Source organism: Myzus persicae, unplaced genomic scaffold (assembly GCF_001856785.1).
Source record: "Myzus persicae strain clone G006 unplaced genomic scaffold, MPER_G0061.0, whole genome shotgun sequence".
Classification (NCBI taxonomy): domain Eukaryota; kingdom Metazoa; phylum Arthropoda; class Insecta; order Hemiptera; family Aphididae; genus Myzus; species Myzus persicae.
In genome coordinates, this window is record NW_019104133.1 from 421,822 (window position 1) to 446,616 (window position 24,795).

A 24,795-nucleotide genomic window follows, 5' to 3' on the forward strand; every position below is an offset into this window, starting at 1 on the left:
CTTTAATGTACAGTAGAACGTTACCCGTTTACCTGCTTTTTTATACCTACACACATAAATATATATAACAAATAACAAACACTGCTGTATATTTATTAGGTAAAATATTTGATCCCCTCATTAATTACCTATGCCATATCATCGTTTATCAGTCCTAATTGGCTTAATGACCGTTTCCAAACTTGTTGAACACCCTGTAAATCCTATACTCATATCATAAACAATATATATCCTCAATTCCTCTATATAAAATATATTGGATATAATATATGGGGAACGGTACTATACAGCCGTACAGGTACATAATATACGCACTTGTATGAGTACTCGTATTTATGTGTATGCATAAGTGGCACTTGGCCAAGATAGGTACCAACTATAGGGGTGCAGAAATTCACCACTGTTTATAATAACATGTGATGGTATTTTGTCCGTGCATAAACTTAAATAATAATTTATTAATCATTCCACATTTTAAAATTAATTTTTAGAGTTAAACAACCAAATATCTGAAAATGTGTAAAACATTCACAATAATTCAGTTATTTTCAAGTCTCACAAAAGCCATCTATTTAAATGTGTACAAATCGAAATTAAATTTTTAATACAAACACGATTTAAATTATATATTTGATGAATATCAATGTTACAAACAGTTAAAATCTAACTTTATTTTAATTCAATTACTGAAAAACTTTGTCTCAAATAAATCAATGCATTACACTGCCAAAATATTAGATTAATACTCATGGTATGATTTAAATATTCAAAAAATAGAAATAGAAATTGAAAACACGACATCGATAAAACGAAATTGTTTTGCAATATAAAGTACAGTCTTGAATCAATTATTTTTTTTTTTTTTACCTCACATTCTGTTTTATGGTTTTGCCTCGTGAATAATACCAGTGGACGCAGTGCACCCAAAAAAGCTGCCCATGTTTGAATGCGTATATTTTTTAAATTTACCTCAGTGTCTAGTTGATTTTGTTAATATTTATACTACATATATCAGGGAACACCAATTAAGATTTTCAGAGGGCCATTATTAGGAATTCAGGATGTTTCTGCGGTCATGAAAATTTAATGTATGCCTATGTTTATTCAAATTCACTATAAAGTAAAGACAAAATATGAAAATAAAATGGAGATTCATGAAAACCTTTTTAATTCATCATCAAAAAAAAAAAAAAAATAAAAAATTATACGTCTTGTCTGTGGGCCGAATAAAGTTCGTCCACGGGCCGCCATTTGGTGACCCTTGACTTAGATATAATCGGTCTACTAAAACGGCTGTTATAGTATATTTTTGAATGGGGCTTAAAAGTGACAGTTAAAGTGGTCGAATATCAAAAACCCTTTTGTTCCTAATGTAAATCCGTCGATTTCAGATTTTTTCTGAAACTCTATATATTCCTTTATAAGCTTTAACACTGCAGCCACTTCTACTACCAAGTATTGTAAGGCATTTGCCGGAGTTTCTAAAATTTAAAAATTAAATAATTAAAAATGAAATCATCAATTTTATATTTGAGCACTTTTAGGTTTAGGAAATTAGTCTCTCGATTCATATCTAGACAATTCTGGAAAACGTTAGAAAAATGATTAGTCCATATTAATAGGACATAGATGCACCTAACTATAGGTACAAAGTACAAATTTTATAATTACAAATTATAATTGCCTAGGTACCTATGTATAGAAAAAACACAATTCACTTTCTAATTGACATTTATTCATTTTACAGATAATAATTGAAAATAAACAGTCTGGAAGGACACTTACAACTGATGAGAAAAAAGCTTTGACATTGATAAAACTGAAAAATAATGGTTACATAAAATAAAAAATAATATAGTATAATATCTGGTACATAATATATGGAATGGTTTTCGTGTGATTATTCCGTTTAACAATATTTTTACGGACAGGATATACAAAACATCACAGAGGGTTGAGTGATTGCTGTCGCCTTTGAATACTTTTATGAATTAAAAAAAAAAATGCCGATATAATATAAAACATTAATACAATATATAATTTATAATTATAGTGAGCTTAAAAACGCTCAGATATATTTTAATCATCTATGGTTTTAGCGAAATACTCAGCTATAGCTATATTATATTAAATATAATACTTATCATCTAATGTAACAATATTCAATAATATATCTTTGTTACGTATAGACTTATCTATATGCAAGTAACATACAACTATACAATAGTTGCAATATAGGATTTCAGACATTTATTAAACTAGGTATGTAGAGGTCGAAAAGTAGGTAATATACCGATTTCAAACGTACCGGATCGATGCAAAATAAATACTAAATTTTGAGAACAATATGCGACTTCTATCATTTATAGATATCTTAAATAAACTAATTATATTCTAACAATACATTTGTAAATGATATTAATGAAAAAACAAATTTTTAAAAATTTGAAAATGTGGTTATTGTAAACCTGTTAAAAATAATTTTATTTCTGAACAAAATAGAAGTAATATGCGTGTATTCGTTTTGAAAATCATACAATCACAATTTGCAATATTTGCATTAATTATATCGTTTAAAGTCATTAATATATTTTAACATTTAAAAATCTTTAAATTTTGAAATCTATTAGGCGTGCAGGACCTTTTTACTTAACACGACTACAAATATGAGCTTGACTAAAATTTTTGATTTTAAATGGATTACGATCACCAGTTATTATCTAAACAAATTTGCCACAGCCAAGGTTATATCTATTCGAAATAACCACGCGTAGACAGGCTGATAGGTTCGAACACCAGTGTAACCCTTTTGTTATTTTCGTAGGTACCTACGTGTTTAATACATAGAACGATAGAACTAATCAGAAAGAAAAGGAGTTGGAAATTTTCTTTTTAAATAATTCATAACACACCTACGTCAGTTATCCTAATTAAAATCATATCATAAATGTTGTCTCTATAATCAATAATTATTTTTCAAATAAATAGAGAAAACGTCGATATTAGAATTCAGAGTAATTTTTGAAATCGCATTAACCCTGCAGTGCATAAGTGGTTACTAATATTCATGGATTGATAGCTGCATACATTAGTTACATAGTAAATTGTACGAAAGACTTTTAAATGTATATAGTTTTACCCACGATGTGATGTAGTTAAACTTAACGCGTTTGACACATTTTAGAAATTTACGACAATGCTATTAATAAAAACTAAAAAACTGTTTCAATTAGTAATCTATTCAATTACTCGCACGAGTGACCTAATTTGAGTAGGTATATTATATAATTGATAAATGAATAATCAATATTTTTGGCGTATTTTTAACGAGTACCCTATTACAGCCAGCAAATACAGATATAGGTACCTATATCCACCACATTTAAATACAATTAGTTTTTAATTGGTTAAGAATATATACTGTGTTGAATTATTTGAGCTTAACAGTTTCGCATTAAGTATAATATATAATGAATATTTTACAAATAGAATATAATATAAAATGAGACAAAATATAGTATAAATGTGTTTAAATATATCTATTTATATATTTGATCATTGTATTTTAGCTTTAATATTTGTTGAGACTGATTAATTACATTTTAAAAGAAGGATTCCAACACACTCGTATTTATTGAGTTCAGAGTTTGTATATAGCAAAAATAATGAACTTTGTTTTTAATTATGAAGTGGACGGATCCGTATAATATTAAGGTTATGTATTTTACTGTATACACTCGTTCGTACATAAATGCAAGTGTCAAATATAAATACTAAGTCACCGAAGTAAAAGTAAATAATAATCACGTTAGTTCAATTTATGGTGGCAAGTTTAAATTGGAATTTCAACGACATTGTTATTTGTATTTTTTATTTTTTTTCATGACGTACATTATACATCATGTAAAAAATGAAGGGATGTATTTTTCAACTTGTTGATGGACAGCAAATGCTATACATACAAATGGTACAAACTTGAAACCTTCATAGGGTTTATACGAAAAAATCCAAAACTGTCCGTCAAAAAAATTAATTTTGACACTTGCTAATACGAAAACTTGTCACAAGTGGGTGAAAGTTGCGAATGAGAATTTTATGAATACCGATATTATTATTAGATATTTTGTATGTACCTATCTACATGAGTCACTGCCCATTGGTCAGAAGCGGATAGTATATATTTTGTTATAATATATATAGGTAGGTACCTACTGCAAACCACATGTAATACATCTATAAATTATTATTATTTTATAAACCTATTTCTATAATATTATTTAATGCTGTATAGAATAACATGACATGCAGGGAAGACACGATATTTACTCATGAAATTTGAGTATGTAAAAAAAAATCCATACATTATGTTCGCTTTTGACAACCACAAATAGCATGCACGTAAGAAGGTTAACGTTTTAGTAATTTATTTAAGAAGATTTCTGGTCCTTTGGTTGGCCGCTGAAATCCGCAGATCATTTGATTTTGTCTAAAATTAAATATGGAATTTTACATTTTATTTGCGTTGTTATAATAATATTCAAAAATATTTGAAATTTATATTTTATTATAATACAGCTATGTTGCATATAATTATTAGCTGTTAGGTATGTATATATTTATGATTTTTACTTTACTCTCCCTATATTACAAAATCGTTGTCGAAATCGAAATTAGTGCGAAAAAATGCATTCATACCTTTGTGCTGATTTTTTCGATCTGCTGGTTTTGATTTTCAAGCTCGGAACCCATATCTAACGCCATGTTTCTCAAGTTACCAATCATCGTGTTCACTTGTCCCAAGTTTTCATCCATTTCCGTTTCTCGGGCGTCGTTTGTAATCCTACACGAATGCATACTTTCGTTTGTACCACTTTATAGTATTTTGTTCTGTTAATTAATTCTCAATTAAATAGCAATTTACTTCGCTATGTATCCACCCTGCGGCGTAATGTTCGGCCCTTCGATCACACGCTGCGGTTGTTTGTTTATTACTTTGCCATCTTCGTTTCCCTTCCACGTACCTTCGTCCTCTTTGAATGATGTCGACCTAAACATAATAGCGTAACACTATATATAATTTGTTTAGGCAAATCAGGGAATAAGTGTTTTCGGGAAAAAAAAACATCTGGATTTGAACTTGTTGACAATAGATTTTTTTTATGTGAGAATATTTCTTAAAGCAGTAACGCTGCAGCATTGCCACTTTGGATTACATATTGTTTCCGGTGAACCCCAAATTCAGTAATTTTTAATAATGGTTTTGTAAAAAACATGAAAAATTTTAGTATTTTATTACTATACTTATCATATTTTCTGCGAACACAATTTTTATCGTTTTAATTTAATATTTATATTCACTGTATATTATATTCTTTGTTTTGTAGAAGAAACGAGAAGATTTAAGAAGAAACAATTCATCAATTGCTAACTTATTTAAAAATAATTAAAATACATTTTATGCTATCTTTTTATCATCAATTTATTTTTAAAGAATAAAAATTGTGCAAAAAATTAAAATTTAAGAACTGCTGTTCAAATATAATAATTTGATTTATTATATAAATAGTATTAAATTTGTATGTACCTATGTATTTTTTGCTCATCTGTTTCACGAATAATTTATAATATAGTACCAGCAAACTTCTAAAGTTCAAAGTTCAAATTTTTAAAAATTGTTTTTTTTTTAGATAAAAGTTTAATCAAATCTGTCATGTTTTAGTTTTTGTTATTGTTCGATATCACATTAATAATTTTCTCTCCCAAACCTCTGTAGGTTCTTAAATTTTATGTTTTTTTAAAATTATTGTAGATGAGCTGTCAAGAAGAGAGATACATAATCATATTTTATTTCTATTTCTTAGGTGTGTAATTTTTAAATACATTTAGGCTGCATATTTATTTATTAGGAATATAACTCCAAGTTAAATTTCTTTTAATCTTGTATTCATATTATGCACGAAAATTTGGCTTGCATAAATATATTACAGTTAAAGAAATATTCAAAGGATATTTATTTCCTGATGATATTATGACAATATTGTCACGTGATGACCGAGTACAACGTATAACCGTGTAAGTATTTTACATTTTGATTTTCTATAAAAGCATATAATATACCAGGAGTCGCAACTCGCAAGTATTATTATAATTTATACGTATAGTAATTTCTTGTAAGAGGACAATGCTGATGGCAAAACACAAAAATGTATGTGTCTCGAAAGTCGAAACAAATCTAGAAATCTAAAAATGCATAAAATGAATATGTACATGTTACTTTATATAGTTGTATAACACAGTGTATACAAAACACTTCAAACAAATGGTACTACAGTTTTACATGCAATTCAGTAGTTAAAATATAATTACCGACAAGCCTATATATATCGAGTTTACCAGTATATTAAAATAATAACGATATGGTATGTATTATAAACATAAATAAATAAACTATAAACAGTTTAGGTGTACAGAGGTATTATTCGACGTTTGCATAACTGAAATACGAAATAAAATTACTTGATCGTTATCTCGACTATCAAAACTGCGGCTCGCCGACTTGTATGGTACAAGTTAGGTAGGTATCTATTACACGATACCTGTTTAATTATGTTTACTGTATAGTATGTGCGTAACAGATAGTAAAATATTGTGAATCTACTTGATCTATATAACAGTGAATCTAGGGGAAAATAATCGTTGTCCATGTTTGATATTGCAGTAACCGAAACCGTTACCCCGCTGTGGTTAAAGTGGCTCAAAATAAGTGGAAGGATGCCCTTAATTTATATGGTTATCATATAGTTCATATCGTTTTGATTTATATAGCTTAAACAATTATACACTTTTAATTTTTCTTTTCTTTTCTTTTCTTTTCCTTTTTTGAGGGAGGGGGGTGAGTTTAACTCGTGTATGGCTTCTTATAATTCATAATTAATATATCATCTTATTATCATCTAAAATTGTAAGAAATCATGTTTACGTTTATTAATCTAATTATCATATTGCCTAATTTAAAGAGCAAGTAAATAGGTAAATACTTGTTTCTTATCTAAAATAATTAATAATGTTATGTTGCTAACAGACATCATTGTTCATTGTGTAATTGTAACTTTAATTTAAAAAAAACCTTCGTAAAAATAAATATGTTATGAAAGACACCAATATAAATCGATAATATGTGTATATAATTAATAGGGGGTTGATTATTTTCAAAAAAAATAAATGGAGGGATGCCATTATTCCACCATATCTCTCCACTTCGACCACTGCGTGCGTACCTATAGGTATATTATATAAAATCAGGTCAATTATCCATCTCATAATTATTTACTTATACATTGATAACCATTATATCATTATACAAGTGTCTATACAACTATAGGCTACAGTGTTAGAGCCTGAACAGCGAAAAAATGAGAAGGAGTATGCAAAAGCGGAAAAAAACGTGAGTAAATGAATATTTAAAAAATGTCTTATTGATTACGATATAATTAGAATGGGTAGGCACTATGCATAAATATTTTTAAAAAAATGATGAGGGACTCCTTTTTCGCACGGTGCTACCCCCTCAATACAACCACTGACTATAGGATTTTTAAACTACGTGGGGAGTTTTTTCAATGCAGCATGTTTCGCAAATGTAGCATATAAAATATATGAAAGTTGCTATACGCACATTGAACCAATGAAATGAAATTATGACGTACGTAATATTTAATGTTTTAACTGAGTACCCTCGTATTGATGAACTCGCACGTATTTACGTAATTCATTGTCTAACGATAAAAATACATTTAATATAGGTACTGATCCGAGATGAATGTAATAATTATGACATCGGAATAATATGTAATAACGAAAGATAATATGTAAAATGAGTACTGCTATATAAGTACCTGCCTATGTTAAAGGTCATAGGTCATATTGGAATATTTGTATCTCGTATAGAAGGAATATCCTAAGTCGAGCGTCAGCCTTCGAAAATACGTTAAATTTATTTAAATATAAAAATTGGTAGTTGAGATAACAGACAAGTACTGGCGCTAAAGTACCAATAAACTAATCAAAACTTGTAAAGTTATTATTAAATCACCATAATAATTATAAAACTATTAAAAAAAAACAACAACAACAAACAAGAATTTACATTTTGATGATTATAAACGAATTATACATATATATTATATATCTTAAAATACAATAAAATAATTTTTAAAATCTATATACAGACAATACTCAATTATTGTATAAGATGTATAAAATCCATACAAATAATACTCGATTATTGTTTAAAAAAATAATGACGTGTTATTTTTAGTATTTTTTATTTACACATTTACCATAGTGTCTATTTTTGTATTTTTATTGTCTATCTAAGTACTACAGAAAGAACTAATTAAAAGTTGCATACAGATTTCAGCGTTTATAATGGCTGAATAATATTTATCGTTTGATTATTGTATGATAATTTATAAACACAATTTGAAATTCAATAAGCGACTTCAAAGAAATACTCCCGATAAAATATAAAAATAATATTAAGATATAAAGATTTGTCATATTCGAAGTAAGTAAAAGAAAAGAACGTTTCTTGTGAATCGAAAAATTAATAACGAAGGATTTTCGAGTTACACGCGTTTTGATGTGAGTATCGTTTTTTTTTTTTAAATTAAATGTAATTATGATTTATACATAATTAATTTAATAACGAACGGTAAGATGATTTGTTACCTTATGGTAGGTACCAGCACCATCGTTGATTGGAGTCCTCGACGAGAGTGAGTGGTCACTGGTCAGGTGGAAAAATAACAGCGTTTATTAAGACGAATTATAACGACCTAAAATCGCATCAATTGACGGTGTTTAGAGGAGGAGGGGTTAGTTTGGTCGCCAGCCACTATAGAATGTATGTTTATATATATTTGGAAACAACAGTGTCCTGGTAGGTCATTTATGTTTGATGTAATGTTGAAAAAAAAATGATAGGCATCTGACAAAGGTTTTATGTTAAATACTGCAAGTGTAAACTGGCAAACTGCAGTAAAGGTGTAATTAAAATAAAATACATTAAAACCATGTTATAAACATTAACTTTATTTTTAAATCATTTTAATGAACGTCAATCGTAAAAAACAAACACAGCAACAGTTTGGGTGGATGCATTAACATGATAAAATGTTATTTAGAATTGAATTATATGTTTTGGACAGCTATATATGCCAATATGATAGTGTCATACACAGAATATACAGCTAAATTCCATAAACAAAATACCTACCTATCAAACTCGATCAAATACCATACAACGTTCCCAGGATATAAAAATAAATAATGTAATATTATAATGGTGTGGTTAATTATTAAATTTTGTAAAATAACAAAAAGGAGTATGATCAAAGTATTAGTGAAATATTTTTCAAAATGTTTTTAGTTGATATATAACTTTAGAGGAGGTCACATCCGCATGTGTTGTCTCCGTTTCATTAGGTTTAATGTATTAGAATAATTAATTAACTTATTTTTATTTAATAGAGCTAAGCACATTATATGTCTTTGTAGGCTGAGCTTTTAGAGTCATTTAAATTTTTAAGTTAGTTATTATGTTGTTTTAAATACTTGACATACCTACTCACAATTCACTTAAAAATATCGTAAAAACCCAAAGTTCAAACATAGATAATGTCGTTGTTATAGCTTTAAGTTTAATGATAGTCGATAGATAAATTCATTATAATATTAAAACTAACAACATGAAATTGGATCATCTGAAACCATATTTGCTGTGTTGTACGTTTTTAACAAGGAGACCATAAACGTGGGTGAGACGTCTCTTCATAAATCTTAATAGTTAACTTAAGAAGACGCAACACTCGCGACACTCACGTTATGCGTTGACTTATCTTATAAACGCATGATGACATACCAAATTTTCCGTTCTTCATAGGTTAGGTTAGGTTAAAGGTAGGTTCTGTTATGTTTAATGTTAGAGTAAATTTACCTATTATCAAATTTAGGAGTAAAATATTATCTATAGCAAATCTCAAAGGTATTTTGTATGCTTTCCTTTTTAAGCGAGTTATTTACAATTTTGAAATTAGACGTTCACTATAGATACTATTGTTACTACTAAATTTGATATTACTTCAAATCACTTTAATAATAAAAATAACAGAGTTCATGGACGTACGTGTTAAATGGATTATTTAAAACATAAAATCTGCCTTAATCTAATGTGTTTGTAAGAAAATACAACGCATAACATTATTAAGGGTTTATTAACTTTAAATGGATAACTCGGAACGTATACAATTTGCTGTGTTATGCGTTTGTAAGACGGAGATAATGTATGTGCCGTGGGTATAACGTCTTCTTCAATTATAGCATTATAACAAAATTGCAGATTTATTTAAAATCTTTCTTCAGTATTATACACAATAACAGTTTCAAACAAAAAGATTAAATTTTTTTTTAATCGAAACGTTTTTAAAATTAATTATATTTAGGTGCCTACTAAAAGTTTTTTTTCAAATTGCTAAAGTGGTTGTGCTTTTTTTAGTTCGATCATAATAACTAATGAAAGCTCAAATTAATAATGGCAGGTGTTCCTATAGTATATATATATACAAATATTTAAATATGCGCATAAAAGCATATTATCGTAAAAAATGCAAAAATTAAAATTAGAAAATTACGTGACCTGAAAAATCTGTAATACTGAAGGTAGGTAAATACGATAAATCGGGCCGATGAAATAAAAAACAAAATTATTATTATCCTATACAGAGTATATAATAATATTATAGAATGGAGGCTAAAAAAAAGTTTCTGCTGTGGGTTATCGCAATTTGTGATGAATTAAATCTATATAGAGTCGTCATATCGTACTTTTCACATCATTTCAATTTAGTCGCAGGACCGTGGACATGCAATAATGATCAGTGACATCCGCCTGATTGATTGAAACTCTCCGTCAATCATCATTTCACTCTCGTCGAGGTTTCCAGTCGATGATAAACCTATACATATGCGTGGTGAAGTGTTTATCTGTAACTCAATTATTTGTATTTTGAATATATATAAAATTGCGCACTGCGTGTCCGAAAAGTTTGAAAATCACTTAAGCTTACTTGCAGTTTTCAACTTTCATATTATATGGTATATTTTACACATGTTTGTGTTTAATTTTATCAATACATAGCATTAAAATGTATACTGTATGTCTGTATATGTATATTGATTTTGAGAATTTTGTCAGAAATTCAAATGTACTAATTATTATGAAAAAAAATTATATAGTAAGGAATATATTATTAAAAAATAAACATATACCTACTACGTATATAATAACCTGGAGTGTAAATCAATATTATCATATTAGATCGAATTTTTTTTGTAAAGTTAAATACCTATTTGCATTTTATTTCAAGCTAATACGTCATAACAACGACTCGTTACATAATAATTATGTTACTACGTGTTCGTTATCAACTTTTAACTACTAAATGTTTTCAATAATTAAAATAAAAAATATATAAAAATCTATAATGGAAACATTTGTACTTTTACCGGAAAATTGTATTACTTCGTTTGAAATCAAATATAAATTAGTGATAAAATTCACTCGAGTGTATTTTTTTCGGAATCGAATTCGAAATAGGATTTCGTCTTGTAGGTCGAAGTGCCGAACCGTTCGATTTATGATATTTTTCCCTGAATGTACAAAAGATAAAACGCATTAGTCGCCGAGAGGGGTTCGTATTTATTATTTTTTAAATTTTTTTTTATACTCCGTTTGTCAGTTTCCATCAAGACACCACGTATACAAGTGTTTATTTGATAACGAGCCAATAGTGTTGTTACGGTGAAGTATAGCTAGGAACTTACTTGTTGCAAGGCACCACGCAAATACCACAACATTTCTCCATGCCGGTAAGGTTCTTTTCCGCTTCCTTCATGTCCGCGTTTATTTGATCCATCCCCTCCTCGATCCTGTCCATTTTCTCTGGAAATCGCATAAACCATGATGCATATATATTTTCTTTATATTGTACGTATCTCTCTCTATATAATATATATGTATGCGTCTTTGGTCAATATGCTTATGTCAGCCACGCAACGCGTGCTTAAACCGATTACAAAAACCATTTCGATAGAACCGCTGCAGCAGGTATACTCGGATAAAGGTTGAGATAAAAATACCAATCGCAGAATAAAGTCGTCTGCGGTTTATGTGCTTTGGGCATAAAGACTTGTTAAACGATTATACCTAACTATATAAATATATATTTTTATAAGTATGTAGATCCTGTAAATATTTTTTTCGGTGAGTCGTTGTAAGTATTATTATACCTGCAGCAGGTGTAGGTACCGACAAAACAAAAATAAATATCATACTAAAGCAGCGGTGAATTCAGAATTTTTTCATGCCTATTTTCATCGAGCATTTATATAGTATATATGTATTTATTCGTTGAGAAATCATGTGACGTGCTATTAAAACGTAGATCTACAAATAGCACGCCTACTATCATTGTATATTATCCAAACATTTTTCACCAAATATATTTGGAACTTGCAGCATGCTCGGATTTTACAATATCGTATTAAAATTAACTAAACATATGACAGATGGGGTGTCATATACCCTAAACACTTTCCTACCGCTGTGTTCGCCACCGATAATAGGTCTCTCAGTAATTTTCAATATTGGTTTAGGGTTCGTATTTAATCAACGATATTTTGTTATATTATTAATTCAGATACCTATTAGGATTATCAGTGGATTCGAGAGCTTGAATGTTGTATAATATATAAGTACGCCTGCCGCATAGTACATCTCAAACTTTCGGGTATACACTAAATACTATAATGCAAATTATTTAATATTAATTAATTCATCCTTACCGCCTTGATCATCTAACTCAACTAGAGCTTTAATGGCTGCTTCCTTTGTCTGCAAAAATTTCAAGTTAGTCATTTTTATGCTCACAAATATAATATAATAATATTAATGATCATATAATGCACCATAGTCCGTAATTACGTTTGCGGGTTGGATTCATCGCTGTTAGTATTCTTTTGATACAACATTTAAAATTTGATTATACAGTGATACGGAACTCAATTATAACAGTTTTTTCAAGACGAATTGACAACTTTGCTCGTCGGCGTAATATTTTATAAAAAACTAAAAGAAGAACGTTTCCTCTGTTTTTATACAGTAAGAGGTTTTTTTTGTGGATTTATTCTGGAAATAATGATTGGTATACAAATATTTTTAAGGCACTTTTAAGTGGTATTTTTATTCTTAGATATTTAAACGTACTAATGTCATAATATGTACAAATCTACCCATTATATTATGTATTGATTGCACATTAATTTATGCGAAAAATCCCCATTGTTTGAAAGCAAATTGTAGTATCTCCCGTTTTCATATTTATTTAACAGAGTTGAGTGTTTAAAATTGTTTAAAATATTAAAAGAATACAAATGACTGAAATATTTTAAAAATTGTATTAAGAATTGTCGTTTAGTACCTCCCTACAATGTTAATTTTTAATATATTATTTTTTCTTTTGTTTTAACAAATCAGAGGATTGTAATGGCGTTCGCCAATTTAACATCAGTTTTGCCGGTACAGGTACCTACATAATAAACATTGGGATATGTGAATGAAACTTAATGCTCGGTTTTTAATGTGTGTAAGCAGAATATATGCTTTTTAAATAGATATTGAGTGAAAAACTTAAAATGTAATTAGAACTTGCCAATATTTAATCATATGATAAGTAAACTATAATTCGTTTCCACAATATTTTTTGTATAGTTCACTTGAATTCTCTCTCACATTTTCAGAAAATCCCGTTACGCTGTGTTCCCAGTACCCATACCTATACCGGATTAACAAAAATTAAATTCATACCATTATTATTTATCCAGTTGGTATAGTGGATTAAAAGTATGTAATATAATATGCTATCAGATTTTTATAAAAAAAAATGTAAATGAAATAAAAATAAAAATGGTACAATATGCTTATTATTCAATTTAGGTATAAAAAGTTATATTTTTCTATTACTGTGAAATGTAATAAATTACGATAAATTGTTTAATTTAAAGAATAATATTTTATTTTATTTGCTTTTTGATTATTCATTATAATATGTTAATTATTATTATGTTATTATTATTTGACAGTTAATAGAATTCAAACTCCTCTAAAAGTTATCTTAACTACAATACTAAATGAAAACTTTTCTTGTTAAAACTAAAAATGTAACATCTATATACAAGTTTTTCATAATCAATCATACTATATTAAACATTCTGATGGTTTATCATTGAAAAATTGTTTGGCTGGTTCATTCATTTCATGTAAATTATTATTAAATTTGTACTTAAAATCAGACAATTTACGACCCCCCCCCCCACACACACACTCAATGAAAATACTAAATTACTACTTATATTATATTATATTAATATATTTTTTTAGGTACACACCATAATATGCCTGTATAGGTATAGCGATTTATTTACTTTTTAAACTCGAATTAAAAAAGGTCTGTTTGCTTCTGGATGAATTTGTAAAATTAAATCAACAAAAATACGTGAGAATGTATTTCATCATTCTTTCTAGACTTTAAATTATAATTATTTAATTACTCAGATGAACAGCTCTATTGTCTTATACTACTGTTTGTAAAAAGAGACTGGTGGCGTAGAACTCGACGATTGCGAAAATTGCTTGAGAAACTTATGAGACGTTATTATTTAAAGTGCAATTTAATTTACCTGACTAATGGCCATTCATGACTATGAGTAAACGTTATAATAAATAATTAAAAAAAAAAAAAAATCGTTTCCATTAAATGCGATTTAACTTTGAAATAAACTTTTTAAGTGGTTCTCAAGTGACTATATACTTATATATTCACTATCGCTTAAGAAATAACACACTATTATAGTTTCGAAGAAAAACTACACATAATAATATATACAATATACAAGTTTATTTTATGATACAAATATATTTACATATTGTATATTGTATATAATATGTACATTGTACATTTTTATACACGCTTCACAGCCGTTTTTAAAAGGGTACCTGAAGTTCTTCTATCAATCGTATTTACCTTAAATATATCTTTAACGAATTGGTATACACGTTCAAAAGCTCTATGCTACATATATATAGGTTTAATAATAAATCGTTTAGCGATTATATTATACTTATATATATATATATCTAACCGTCACTGTCAAAATAATCTCGACACCATTAATGAACATCCGATGGTTTATAGTCATCACCTAAATGCGTCTTTTGTCGAGTTATGATGAATACCTACGTCCTACATATATTATATTGAATACCTATACCGTATAAAATTGGACAATATCCGTGTCTGACATTGTATAATGAAACGAAACTTCACACTAGGTATATTGCATAATAATACCAACCCTTCATCTCAGATAACCGATAGTCTATGTCATTAAAATAATTAAAAAATATATTATTTATAATTTATAAGATATAACATCTAGCTACGTATTTATTTTTAGTTATAAACTAATTCAATTAATTATTGCTAACTTTTGTACAATTCATATTCGTTTGTATACTATATATTTAAGTAACTCATTTTTAAATTTTTATTGAGTTTACCAATAATTGTTTGTCTTATATATATGCAGTGTTATAGACAATTTTTTTATTCGTTAATAAAACACAAATAGCACATTTTTAGTAGGCTCAAAGGCTAAATGTTTACTCGAAATTGTATTTATTTTTATAATTTCATAACTATTTTATTCCACGTAAATTTAATAATTATTCAATATAATGAATATATTGTATATTATTATACCTACATCCAATTTAACAAATTTAAAACAATTAAAAATTATGTGAAAATTATAAAAAAAAAATACCAAATTATATAATTATCGAAGTTTAATGATACAATTGAATTATACTGAAGTTTGTTCATATAGGTAGTTACTGCAAAAAATAAAAAATAAATTGAAGACAGTAAATTTATAGAACATAATTTAAAAATTTTATTTTTCAAAAAAAACATGTCGACACATGCAATACTAAATTATGGATACTTATATAAATATATTAAACATATGGAATATTAATGTTGGATCTTTGTTTAAAGCTATTATAGGAAAATGAATTATTGCTTCAATAAAATACAATAAATATTTTACATTGTTAACACTAAATTCAATATTTTAAATTGTATAATTAATTGTAACTTAATATTTATTTATTATTATTGAATAATCAATATTAATTAGTTTATTGTGTCAATAATATGTTATAAAATATGTAAAATATCTATATAATGCAATAGACAACAAATTGTTGCAAATTAAAAATAAAATATTTAATTTAGAATTTATATCACTCTACACAGTTTAATGAATTTATAAATAATTAAACTTCAATGAATTATAATTGTAGCATGTACAAGTTAGCAAAAATCGAACACGTTTTATTTGGAATTACTTGTGACATGAATCTGAAGATGGGTAATTAATTTAATGGGAGAAATATTATTTGATATTAAATAACATTTAGGTTTATTATAGGTAATATATTAGTCTAAAAAGGTACGAAATTTGATATAATTTATTTTAAAATAAAAAAAATTTTTTTTTTTTAAAACCATCAAGTTTCCTCATAAAAACAATTAACAAATCAATAAAACTTACAATTTATTAATTGATTGAAATAAAACTATTGATTTCCAATAGTTAGTTTATTTTGTAAATGCATACATAGGTTCGTTTTACTGATATATTGTCACAGTTTATTAAAGTCTTGTAAACTGTTAATGGCATTCAATTTTATTATTTTGTAACTATGTTAAAATGTTTTTGCAGTATGTACTGTTCATAAAAAAAATGTGTGTAAATTAAATTTCTAGATTAATGGTATAGTACCCTAAACATAAAATAAGCGAAGGAACAACGTTATCCGGATCACTTAAGCACAACATAATTATAACGCGAACCCAATCTGAGCACTGTAGTTTAATTAAATAAAACTTTTTTCTATTAAAAAATCCGTCAACCGTGTAATTAATTAATTTTTCGAAATTAATATGCGCGCCTTTCTCGTATAATATTATTTATATGAATGAACGCACGTGTCAGACGGCGGCGTAGAGCTAACGCGCTTTGAACGAGAAGTCGATAAGTATACATTTATATGTATTTGATAATGTCGGTCATAGCCCATAGGTATTTTGTATATAATATTGGAAGGTAATATGAGATTTTGTTTGCGATTGATTATCGTTTGGAGAGCGCAGTGATTGGGAGCGCTGCGAGACGAAATCAGAACACGGCAATAACAACGGCAATAACAATAATAATAATAATAATAATAATAATAATAATAATAATAATAATAATAATTTAATACCCCAAACAACTACCTACAGACGATGGAAAAAAATCGCTCCGGCGTCGTGGGTAAACAAAAAAATGGACGAATATAGTATTACATGGTTTGAAAAATACATAATATATTGGATCGGGGTTTTGTAGGCGGGGGAGTTGTGCTTTGGTCTCGGAGGGGAAAAAACAATTACAAAAATAAACATTTTCGTATACAAGTATACTGACACGTACAGCTGCAGGTATGTGCCTATAACGCACAGTATATATACTATCATGTTACGTACCCCTTCGCAGAGTTCGATCATCCGACGGGTGCTCTCCAGAGACTGCAAACAAAAAACACCAACAAGACATGTAATATATACGAAATCAGCTATACAAATAAGTCGAAAACGATACGTATAATATCAAACATGTCACATGACGTCTCATAATGGCACAAGTGTGATGTGTGCAATACCACACAGGTACCTAATACTACAGTATGAGATCGGGTGCATCGCTTACCTCGTCCGTTACGTGGGCCGACCGCAATTGCATGTCTTGCAACTCGTTGGCTACGATGGCTGGCATGATGATATTGCGTCGGCGGTATAGTGTAATATATTATATATATTTATTCGAGTGCCGTTGTCACCTTATCGGCCCCCGGAATGGTCTCGTGGATACTTCCTGCGGAAATACTATTTGTTTCTCGGCCACGAGACGCTCGCTCGGGACACAATAATCTTCGGACCTGTCAGCAGTCTCTCTCGCGCGCGAACACCGCCGATTTCGCGATAAACGCGACGGACAACACGTTTTCACGAGTGCAGGCCGACCGTTGATCGATATTATTGTTATGATTATTATCGACCGGTCGTCAGCAAGAGAGAGATAGAGATAGATAGAGAGAGAGAGAGAGAGAAAGCCGATCGCGCGGCGTGTTGTCGTGCACACGGACGGCGTAATAATGTGCAGTGACTCGCGCGGGGTACGTGCGTCGCCGACGGGGTGGAAACGGAAAACTAGGAGCGCAACAGACCGTTTTTACGCCGCCGTGCGAATGCCAGCTCTGTAGTGTGTGCGAGTGTTGCTTTTTCTTTCGCCCGGGCGCCCGCCGCCGCCGCCTCCGCCTCCACTCCCCCCCTACACCCCGCGCTCGTCAATTTCGCGCGCATCCCCGAGCGCCGCCGCCGAGGACGACGACGACGTTTCCCGGGTTCGACCGCGACCGCGGGACAGCAGCGCGTTTTTACCCGTTAAATATATACAATTTATATAATATCGCAATATATATATCTGTGTACAACGCTTTTACTCGTATAATAATACGCAGCGGTAATAATTTGTAAAGGTACACGCGTAGTATAATATACGCCGCGTGTTTGTAAAATCGTTAAAATCGGTCCGACTCGGACGTCATAACGACTTTAATATAAATAACTTATACTTATTGCTAATAAGAAATATCCATCGTTGGACATCTTCTTTCTGGGTTTTCGAACTAAAATCATAATCCATAATTGAGTCTATATGAGAATAATATATTGACAGAGTTTCTCTATACTATACTATATGGCATAACATTCGATATTCTCGTCCCCCGAAAATATATGGCGTATTATTAAGGCAGCGGTTAGGTTAGGTACAAGTGATGAGTTGAATAATAAACCAAGTTAGGTACAACAGTAAAATTGTATATAATATATATAATATATTATCATATCAATATAATTATTATGTTTTCACAACTCAAAATTTGACCATATTTTCGTTCTTTAAATTTATTTCCATATTTTTTTATTCATTACAAAATACTTCTATTTCAATTTGATATACCTATGTGATGATATGGATACGTATATAACACACACCGCGTGTTTGTAAAATCATTAAAATCGGTCCGACTCGGACGTTATAACGGCTTTCGTACAAAGGTAATAAGAAATATAATTTGATACAGGTATTATATTCTGTCTGGGTTTCTGAACTAAAATCATAATCCTATAGAGAAACTACCGATATTCTCATCACATACCTTTCAGCGATAGAAGTACAACCGATGAGTTAAGTAATAAATAAACTTAGGTACCTACAGCAATACTGTAATTTTATACATAACATCATATCAATAATAATCATTTCATTTATTTTACAGTATTAATTTTCAAAACTATTTTTATTCTTTATTTTTAAACAGCATTTTTGTTCTTCAAATTTATATCAATATTTTTATTCATAAAAATACGAATAATATAACATAATTTATATATAATCCTTATTACTAGTATAATATGCTATGTACAATATACATATTATATTATGTTATACACCGCGAGTTGGTAAAATCGTTAAAATCGATCGTAAAAATGCATACATAGTTTTACTGTATACGTACCTACGTGAATGTAGGGTGTATAATATTATAAATTATTTATAATACATATTGACAATGCCGAACGGTTGTACACAAATATATTATTATTATTATCATTATATTATTGCGTATTTGTGGGGTATACATAACACGCTTAAAGCCCATATATACTGCTCGAGCGCGTGTTTATTATTATTTAAGGTCATTACCGATTTGCCGATAAGTTCGATTCGGGTATATTATGTGTGTGTGTGTGTGTGTATGTGTGTTAAAGGTACATATATTATATTGCCCGTGTACCTATAAATAAACATATTATATAATCTAATCTAACCTGTAAGAATACATATATATATATATCGTGACTAGTGCATTGTAAAAGAGCACCCCGGGGGGGGGGTGCCAGAGGGGCCGTCTCCCAACCTATTTACATTCCTTCCAAACCGCGTATGATTTCTGATACCGTGAATACTATTCTGCCATACTGTTAGGTCGCCCACACGCAGTTTATAAAATATTTCTAGAATACAAATTGCATTTAAATCTTGATAAAAAAAAAATAATGTATTTTACCCCAGTCGGGATTTATCCCGCGGGGCGCACTTGATTGGGTACGTTTTTCTCGGCGGCGGCCCTTATTTCACCCCGCTCTATTGTACGAATAGTATAATTATTATATATCTATATATTCCATACCGTTTCGCCGAACGAATCTTCAATTAAAAATATTATGATTCTTTTTGAACTAAAACGGTGGTTCGCGTCCTTATTATAATGTATAGCCATAAATATGATGTCAGCTTGCAAAAGCTGTGAAGTCTGCGAGTGAAATAATAATAATAATAATAATGCCTGCACATATTACGAATTTCCCGCAGACGAATACGGTGAAAATATAATCGACGGAATTTGCTAAAAAGAGAATAATATAATGAACTCCTACAGCACGCTGAACGGATATTATTATAACACACACGCTTGTTGTCTCGGTGGGTGGTAACACGTTTTTTTTATGACCTCAATAATATTGCCCGAACGTAGAACGCCATATATACTACCTACATGCACCTATATAGGTACACTGCATTATTATAACCATACAATTATTATTTTAAACAAAACAGACGCATTTCACCGGAGTCGATGCATATATGCTCTCCCGCTGTGATCGCTGATCAGTCATGAAAATATAACCGTGAAAAACAATGAAAACCGTTTTCGTTTTATTTTCATCCGTTAAAACACTTTTCGGCATTGACAACGAGCGCGGAGGCGGTGAGGCGTCACCAGACGACGATGATGGTCGTCAAAATCAAACGGAATCGTCGAGATTCAATCGCATATATATGTGTAATAATTAATACAAACTGTTTCGTTTTCGTCTCTGCACGTATTTTACACAACCCACTGCGGCACGCGTACACATAGCTAACGAATAACAGTTTACATTTGACGCGTATTTCTACATGCACACGTACGTGTTAAATATTGACGTCCGACAATGGACAGGACCAATTTTCGAGGGTTGCAAGGATCAAATGTTTTTCAAAGTTTAAAGGTTGACCGTATCCTTGTATAGCTCTTAACCTGGGCGGGACCATTTTCCTCCAAAAACGAGATACCGTTTTCCTCCACTGTCCATTTTCCGCCAAAAACAAAAAAAGGTTGGTTTCCATTTTCCTCCACATTATTTTTGACTAAAATGATGTCTATTTTCCTCCAATATTTTAGTCAGTGTTTTTATTATAAAAATAGAGTATGGCTAGGATCACATTTTGCGCGTATCTGTTGATAAAATTCTAGTCGCGTTCTTATCGGCTAGGGAAAAACGCTAGTCCAAGTGTCTGACAGCACACGCGGTTTATAACAGTCGATTGTAACTTGAAAAAGTAAATCGACAAATAGTAAATAATGCATGTAAGCGAAAAGCAATTGACGATTTATTCTCACGACCGAAAAAGGTGATACTTAAGGAATTAGGACAAAGTTCTGCCGACTGTTCAAATTTTGATGAAACCGATATTCATAAAATCAGGAAAAATATTTATGCAGCCCGTCAATCTTTGCTGCCGAACCTGCCGAAAAATATTGAAGAGGTACATTTAGCAATCAACAATATGGATATTAAAACTACTTCCGAAGAACAATTTTTACTTGTTAATGATGATAATAAAAATGTGTTAATATTTTCTTGTTACCAAAACTTGAAATTTTTATGTGAATCTGAAAATATTTATTGCGATGGTACATTTACATACAGTGCTAAACATTTTAACCAAATGTTTACAATACATGGCTTTAAAAACGGACATTATATACCAGTTGTGTTTTGTCTTCTAGTTAATAAATCTACTGATACATATGTTAATACATTTAACCATATTTTACTTAAATGTATTGAATTAAAATTGACAATAAATCCAAAATCAATCACTATTGATTTCGAGCAAGCTATTCATGATGCTGTTTCTATAGTATGGCCTGATACACAAATAGTTGGCTGTAGGTTTCACCTGACACAATCATGGTTTCGGAAAATCCAAAATCTCGGTTTAGTTCAATACTATAAAGAAAAAAATTCTGAAATTGGGTCTTGGATAAGAAACACGTTTGGACTCACATTTCTAAAACCACAAAACGTTTCCAAATGTTTTATTGAAGACTTTATGAGTATTATACCAAACGATCGAAGAGTGAGTCAGTACGCTGATTATTTAACCGATACGTATATTTCGGAAAATTCTATATTTCCACCAGTTATTTGGGCAGAATCGTCTTCTTCGTTATCAAGAACCACTAATGCATGCGAGTCTTTCCACTCTCATTTCAAAGAAAACTTTTATAAAGAAAAGCCTAATATATTTATGTGGCTTAATATCATTAAGCAAACTCAAACTAATATTTATTGTAAAATAAGAAGTATACATGTTCCAAAAAAATCAAAGGATTACCGAGCAAACAAGCGTCGTGGAGCAATTGACGATGCTATTATTAAATTACAAAACGGAGAAATGTCTAGGTATGTACCTAATTACAAAAAGTGAAATAATTATTCATATTATATCTAATTTTTATTTTCTTCCAACAGGTATTCATTTGTTGCCGAGATGTCTTATAATTATAAAAAAATCTAATATTATTTACTGCAGTGATTTTACTATATTTTATATCTTTTATTTTACATAGTATATTATTAACTAATTTATTATTTTATTAATAGATTCATGCATTTTTATCGACGTGCATACTTTTTTATTATTTTCATTATCTTTTTACTATATTTTATATTTTACATATTATCTGGTTGCGTTATCATCAATCCCTTTTTATTGTTTTATTTATTGGAGGAAAATGGAAAGTGGAGGAAAATGGTCAAAAATTATTTTTTTTTTTTTTTTGGAGGAAAATGGACAGTGGAGGAAAACGGTATCCCGTTTTTGGAGGAAAATGGCTACGGCCCTTAACCTAACCGACTAAACCCCGAGTTTGCATCACTTGCACGTGGCTCACAGACATCCTATTTTTTTTTATTCATAAATCAAAGTGTAAACGCCTCCTTTAAAAATGTCATTCTTTCGTGCCTACATCCGTTAAGCCGGATCTGGACGTACAATCCCTAGAAAAATATTTTTCCTATAATAATATAAAATAGTATGATGACTTAAAATCGATGTCGCAGACGAGAGCAGCACGAATAGATATATTTTAATATGTTGAAAGTTTAGTTTTTAGATTTATGATAATTTGATAATATAAATATAATATCGCGAGCGTTAAAAAGGTTATTTCATATATGTAAATATGGATTATAATACGCGTGAAATTGGTTTTGTTATTGTTAGAGAGGATCACGAAGTCAATACGACAAGTATTGAATATACAAAACTATAATATGATCACATTAATAATTCAAATTTTACAGAGTTCAAAAAATATTTTTGAAACAGTACAGAAAAAACAAAATGCCTCATGTAAACTATAGTTTTCAATAGTTTAGAATAAATATATTATAATATTATATATTCTCATCTTGCAAACGAGTCGTAAAATATATTATCATATTTGTACGTGTAATAAACATAACGTATACACTAAACACATTTATGTTAGTTAGAGAAACTCTAAAGTGAATGAAAAGTACATACTAACTTTCGACCACGAAACAACGTGATAAATTATTCAGACATGGGCTATTATTATTATTTTTATTAACTTATTACTATTAAATAAGGTAAACATTTATTCATATTCAACTTTTCCTATTTTAGTACTAAAACACACTGTCAAGTATGTTCAGAACGTCTGCGGGTGACCTAATCATTTATACGAGCTAATGATTAATTTAAAAGTTAAAATGCGTAAAGCCTTATTTTAGTCAAGCTGTTACAAATTATTATTTTATGGTTATAAATAATATTATACTTTTCCTTCATAACTTTAATCTGGTGGTAGTTGACTATGCACTCTACACACCTAAAACATCTAAATATTGATGGTAAATAATATAATAATTGACACAGTTGTAGCGCCGACATAATATTAAGAGGACGTGATACCCGCATGTGTTGTCTCCTTCTTACAAGTGCGTAACATAGCTAATTGTACGCTCAGCAGAACACGTGTAGCTCCGTTAATTTAAAAATTAAAGTGAATTGACCTCTTATAAAATCTAAAGGTAAGATTATTATCTAGGCAACATTATAGGCTTTTTATTATATTTTTATTTTAACGCGAGTTATAAGTATTTTAAGATGTATAAAAAATTTACAATTTTAAAATACTCAGACAACACATGCAGGTATCACGTCCTCTTAACGATACAATGTTATAACACGGTGTCATGGATAGGCAATTTAGGGGCAGGAATGTCGAGAGTTCGTTTTTTCGGTATTTCAAGAGCACAGTTTGGCGTACCAAACTACAAAAAAAAAAATATAACACTTAGTAATGAATCAATGTAATTTTTATTTAATGAAATGAATAGAGTAATGAGGTAAAATGTTTAATAA

The 24,795-nt window shown here is 29.5% G+C and overlaps 1 protein-coding gene across 2 annotated transcripts; it reads right to left on the reverse strand.

Annotated features, from left to right (window-relative positions):
- Positions 1-1,894: 1,894 nt before the first annotated feature.
- On the reverse strand, positions 1,895-18,466 carry LOC111039090 (synaptosomal-associated protein 25-like). Of its 2 annotated transcripts, none has more exons than XM_022322407.1 (7): positions 17,935-18,000; positions 17,712-17,753; positions 12,904-12,952; positions 11,884-12,001; positions 4,922-5,047; positions 4,696-4,855; positions 1,895-4,486 (listed from the first exon to the last, which is right to left on the reverse strand). In XM_022322407.1, the coding sequence occupies exons 1-7, from the start codon at positions 17,998-18,000 to the stop codon at positions 4,424-4,426; spliced, it is 624 nt and encodes a 207-aa protein (XP_022178099.1). In that variant the 3' UTR covers positions 1,895-4,423. The 2 variants fall into 2 exon arrangements, with proteins under 2 accessions (XP_022178099.1, XP_022178100.1); XM_022322408.1 differs by having other exon boundaries at positions 4,370-4,486; positions 4,696-4,840; positions 17,935-18,466.
- Positions 18,467-24,795: the final 6,329 nt, after the last annotated feature.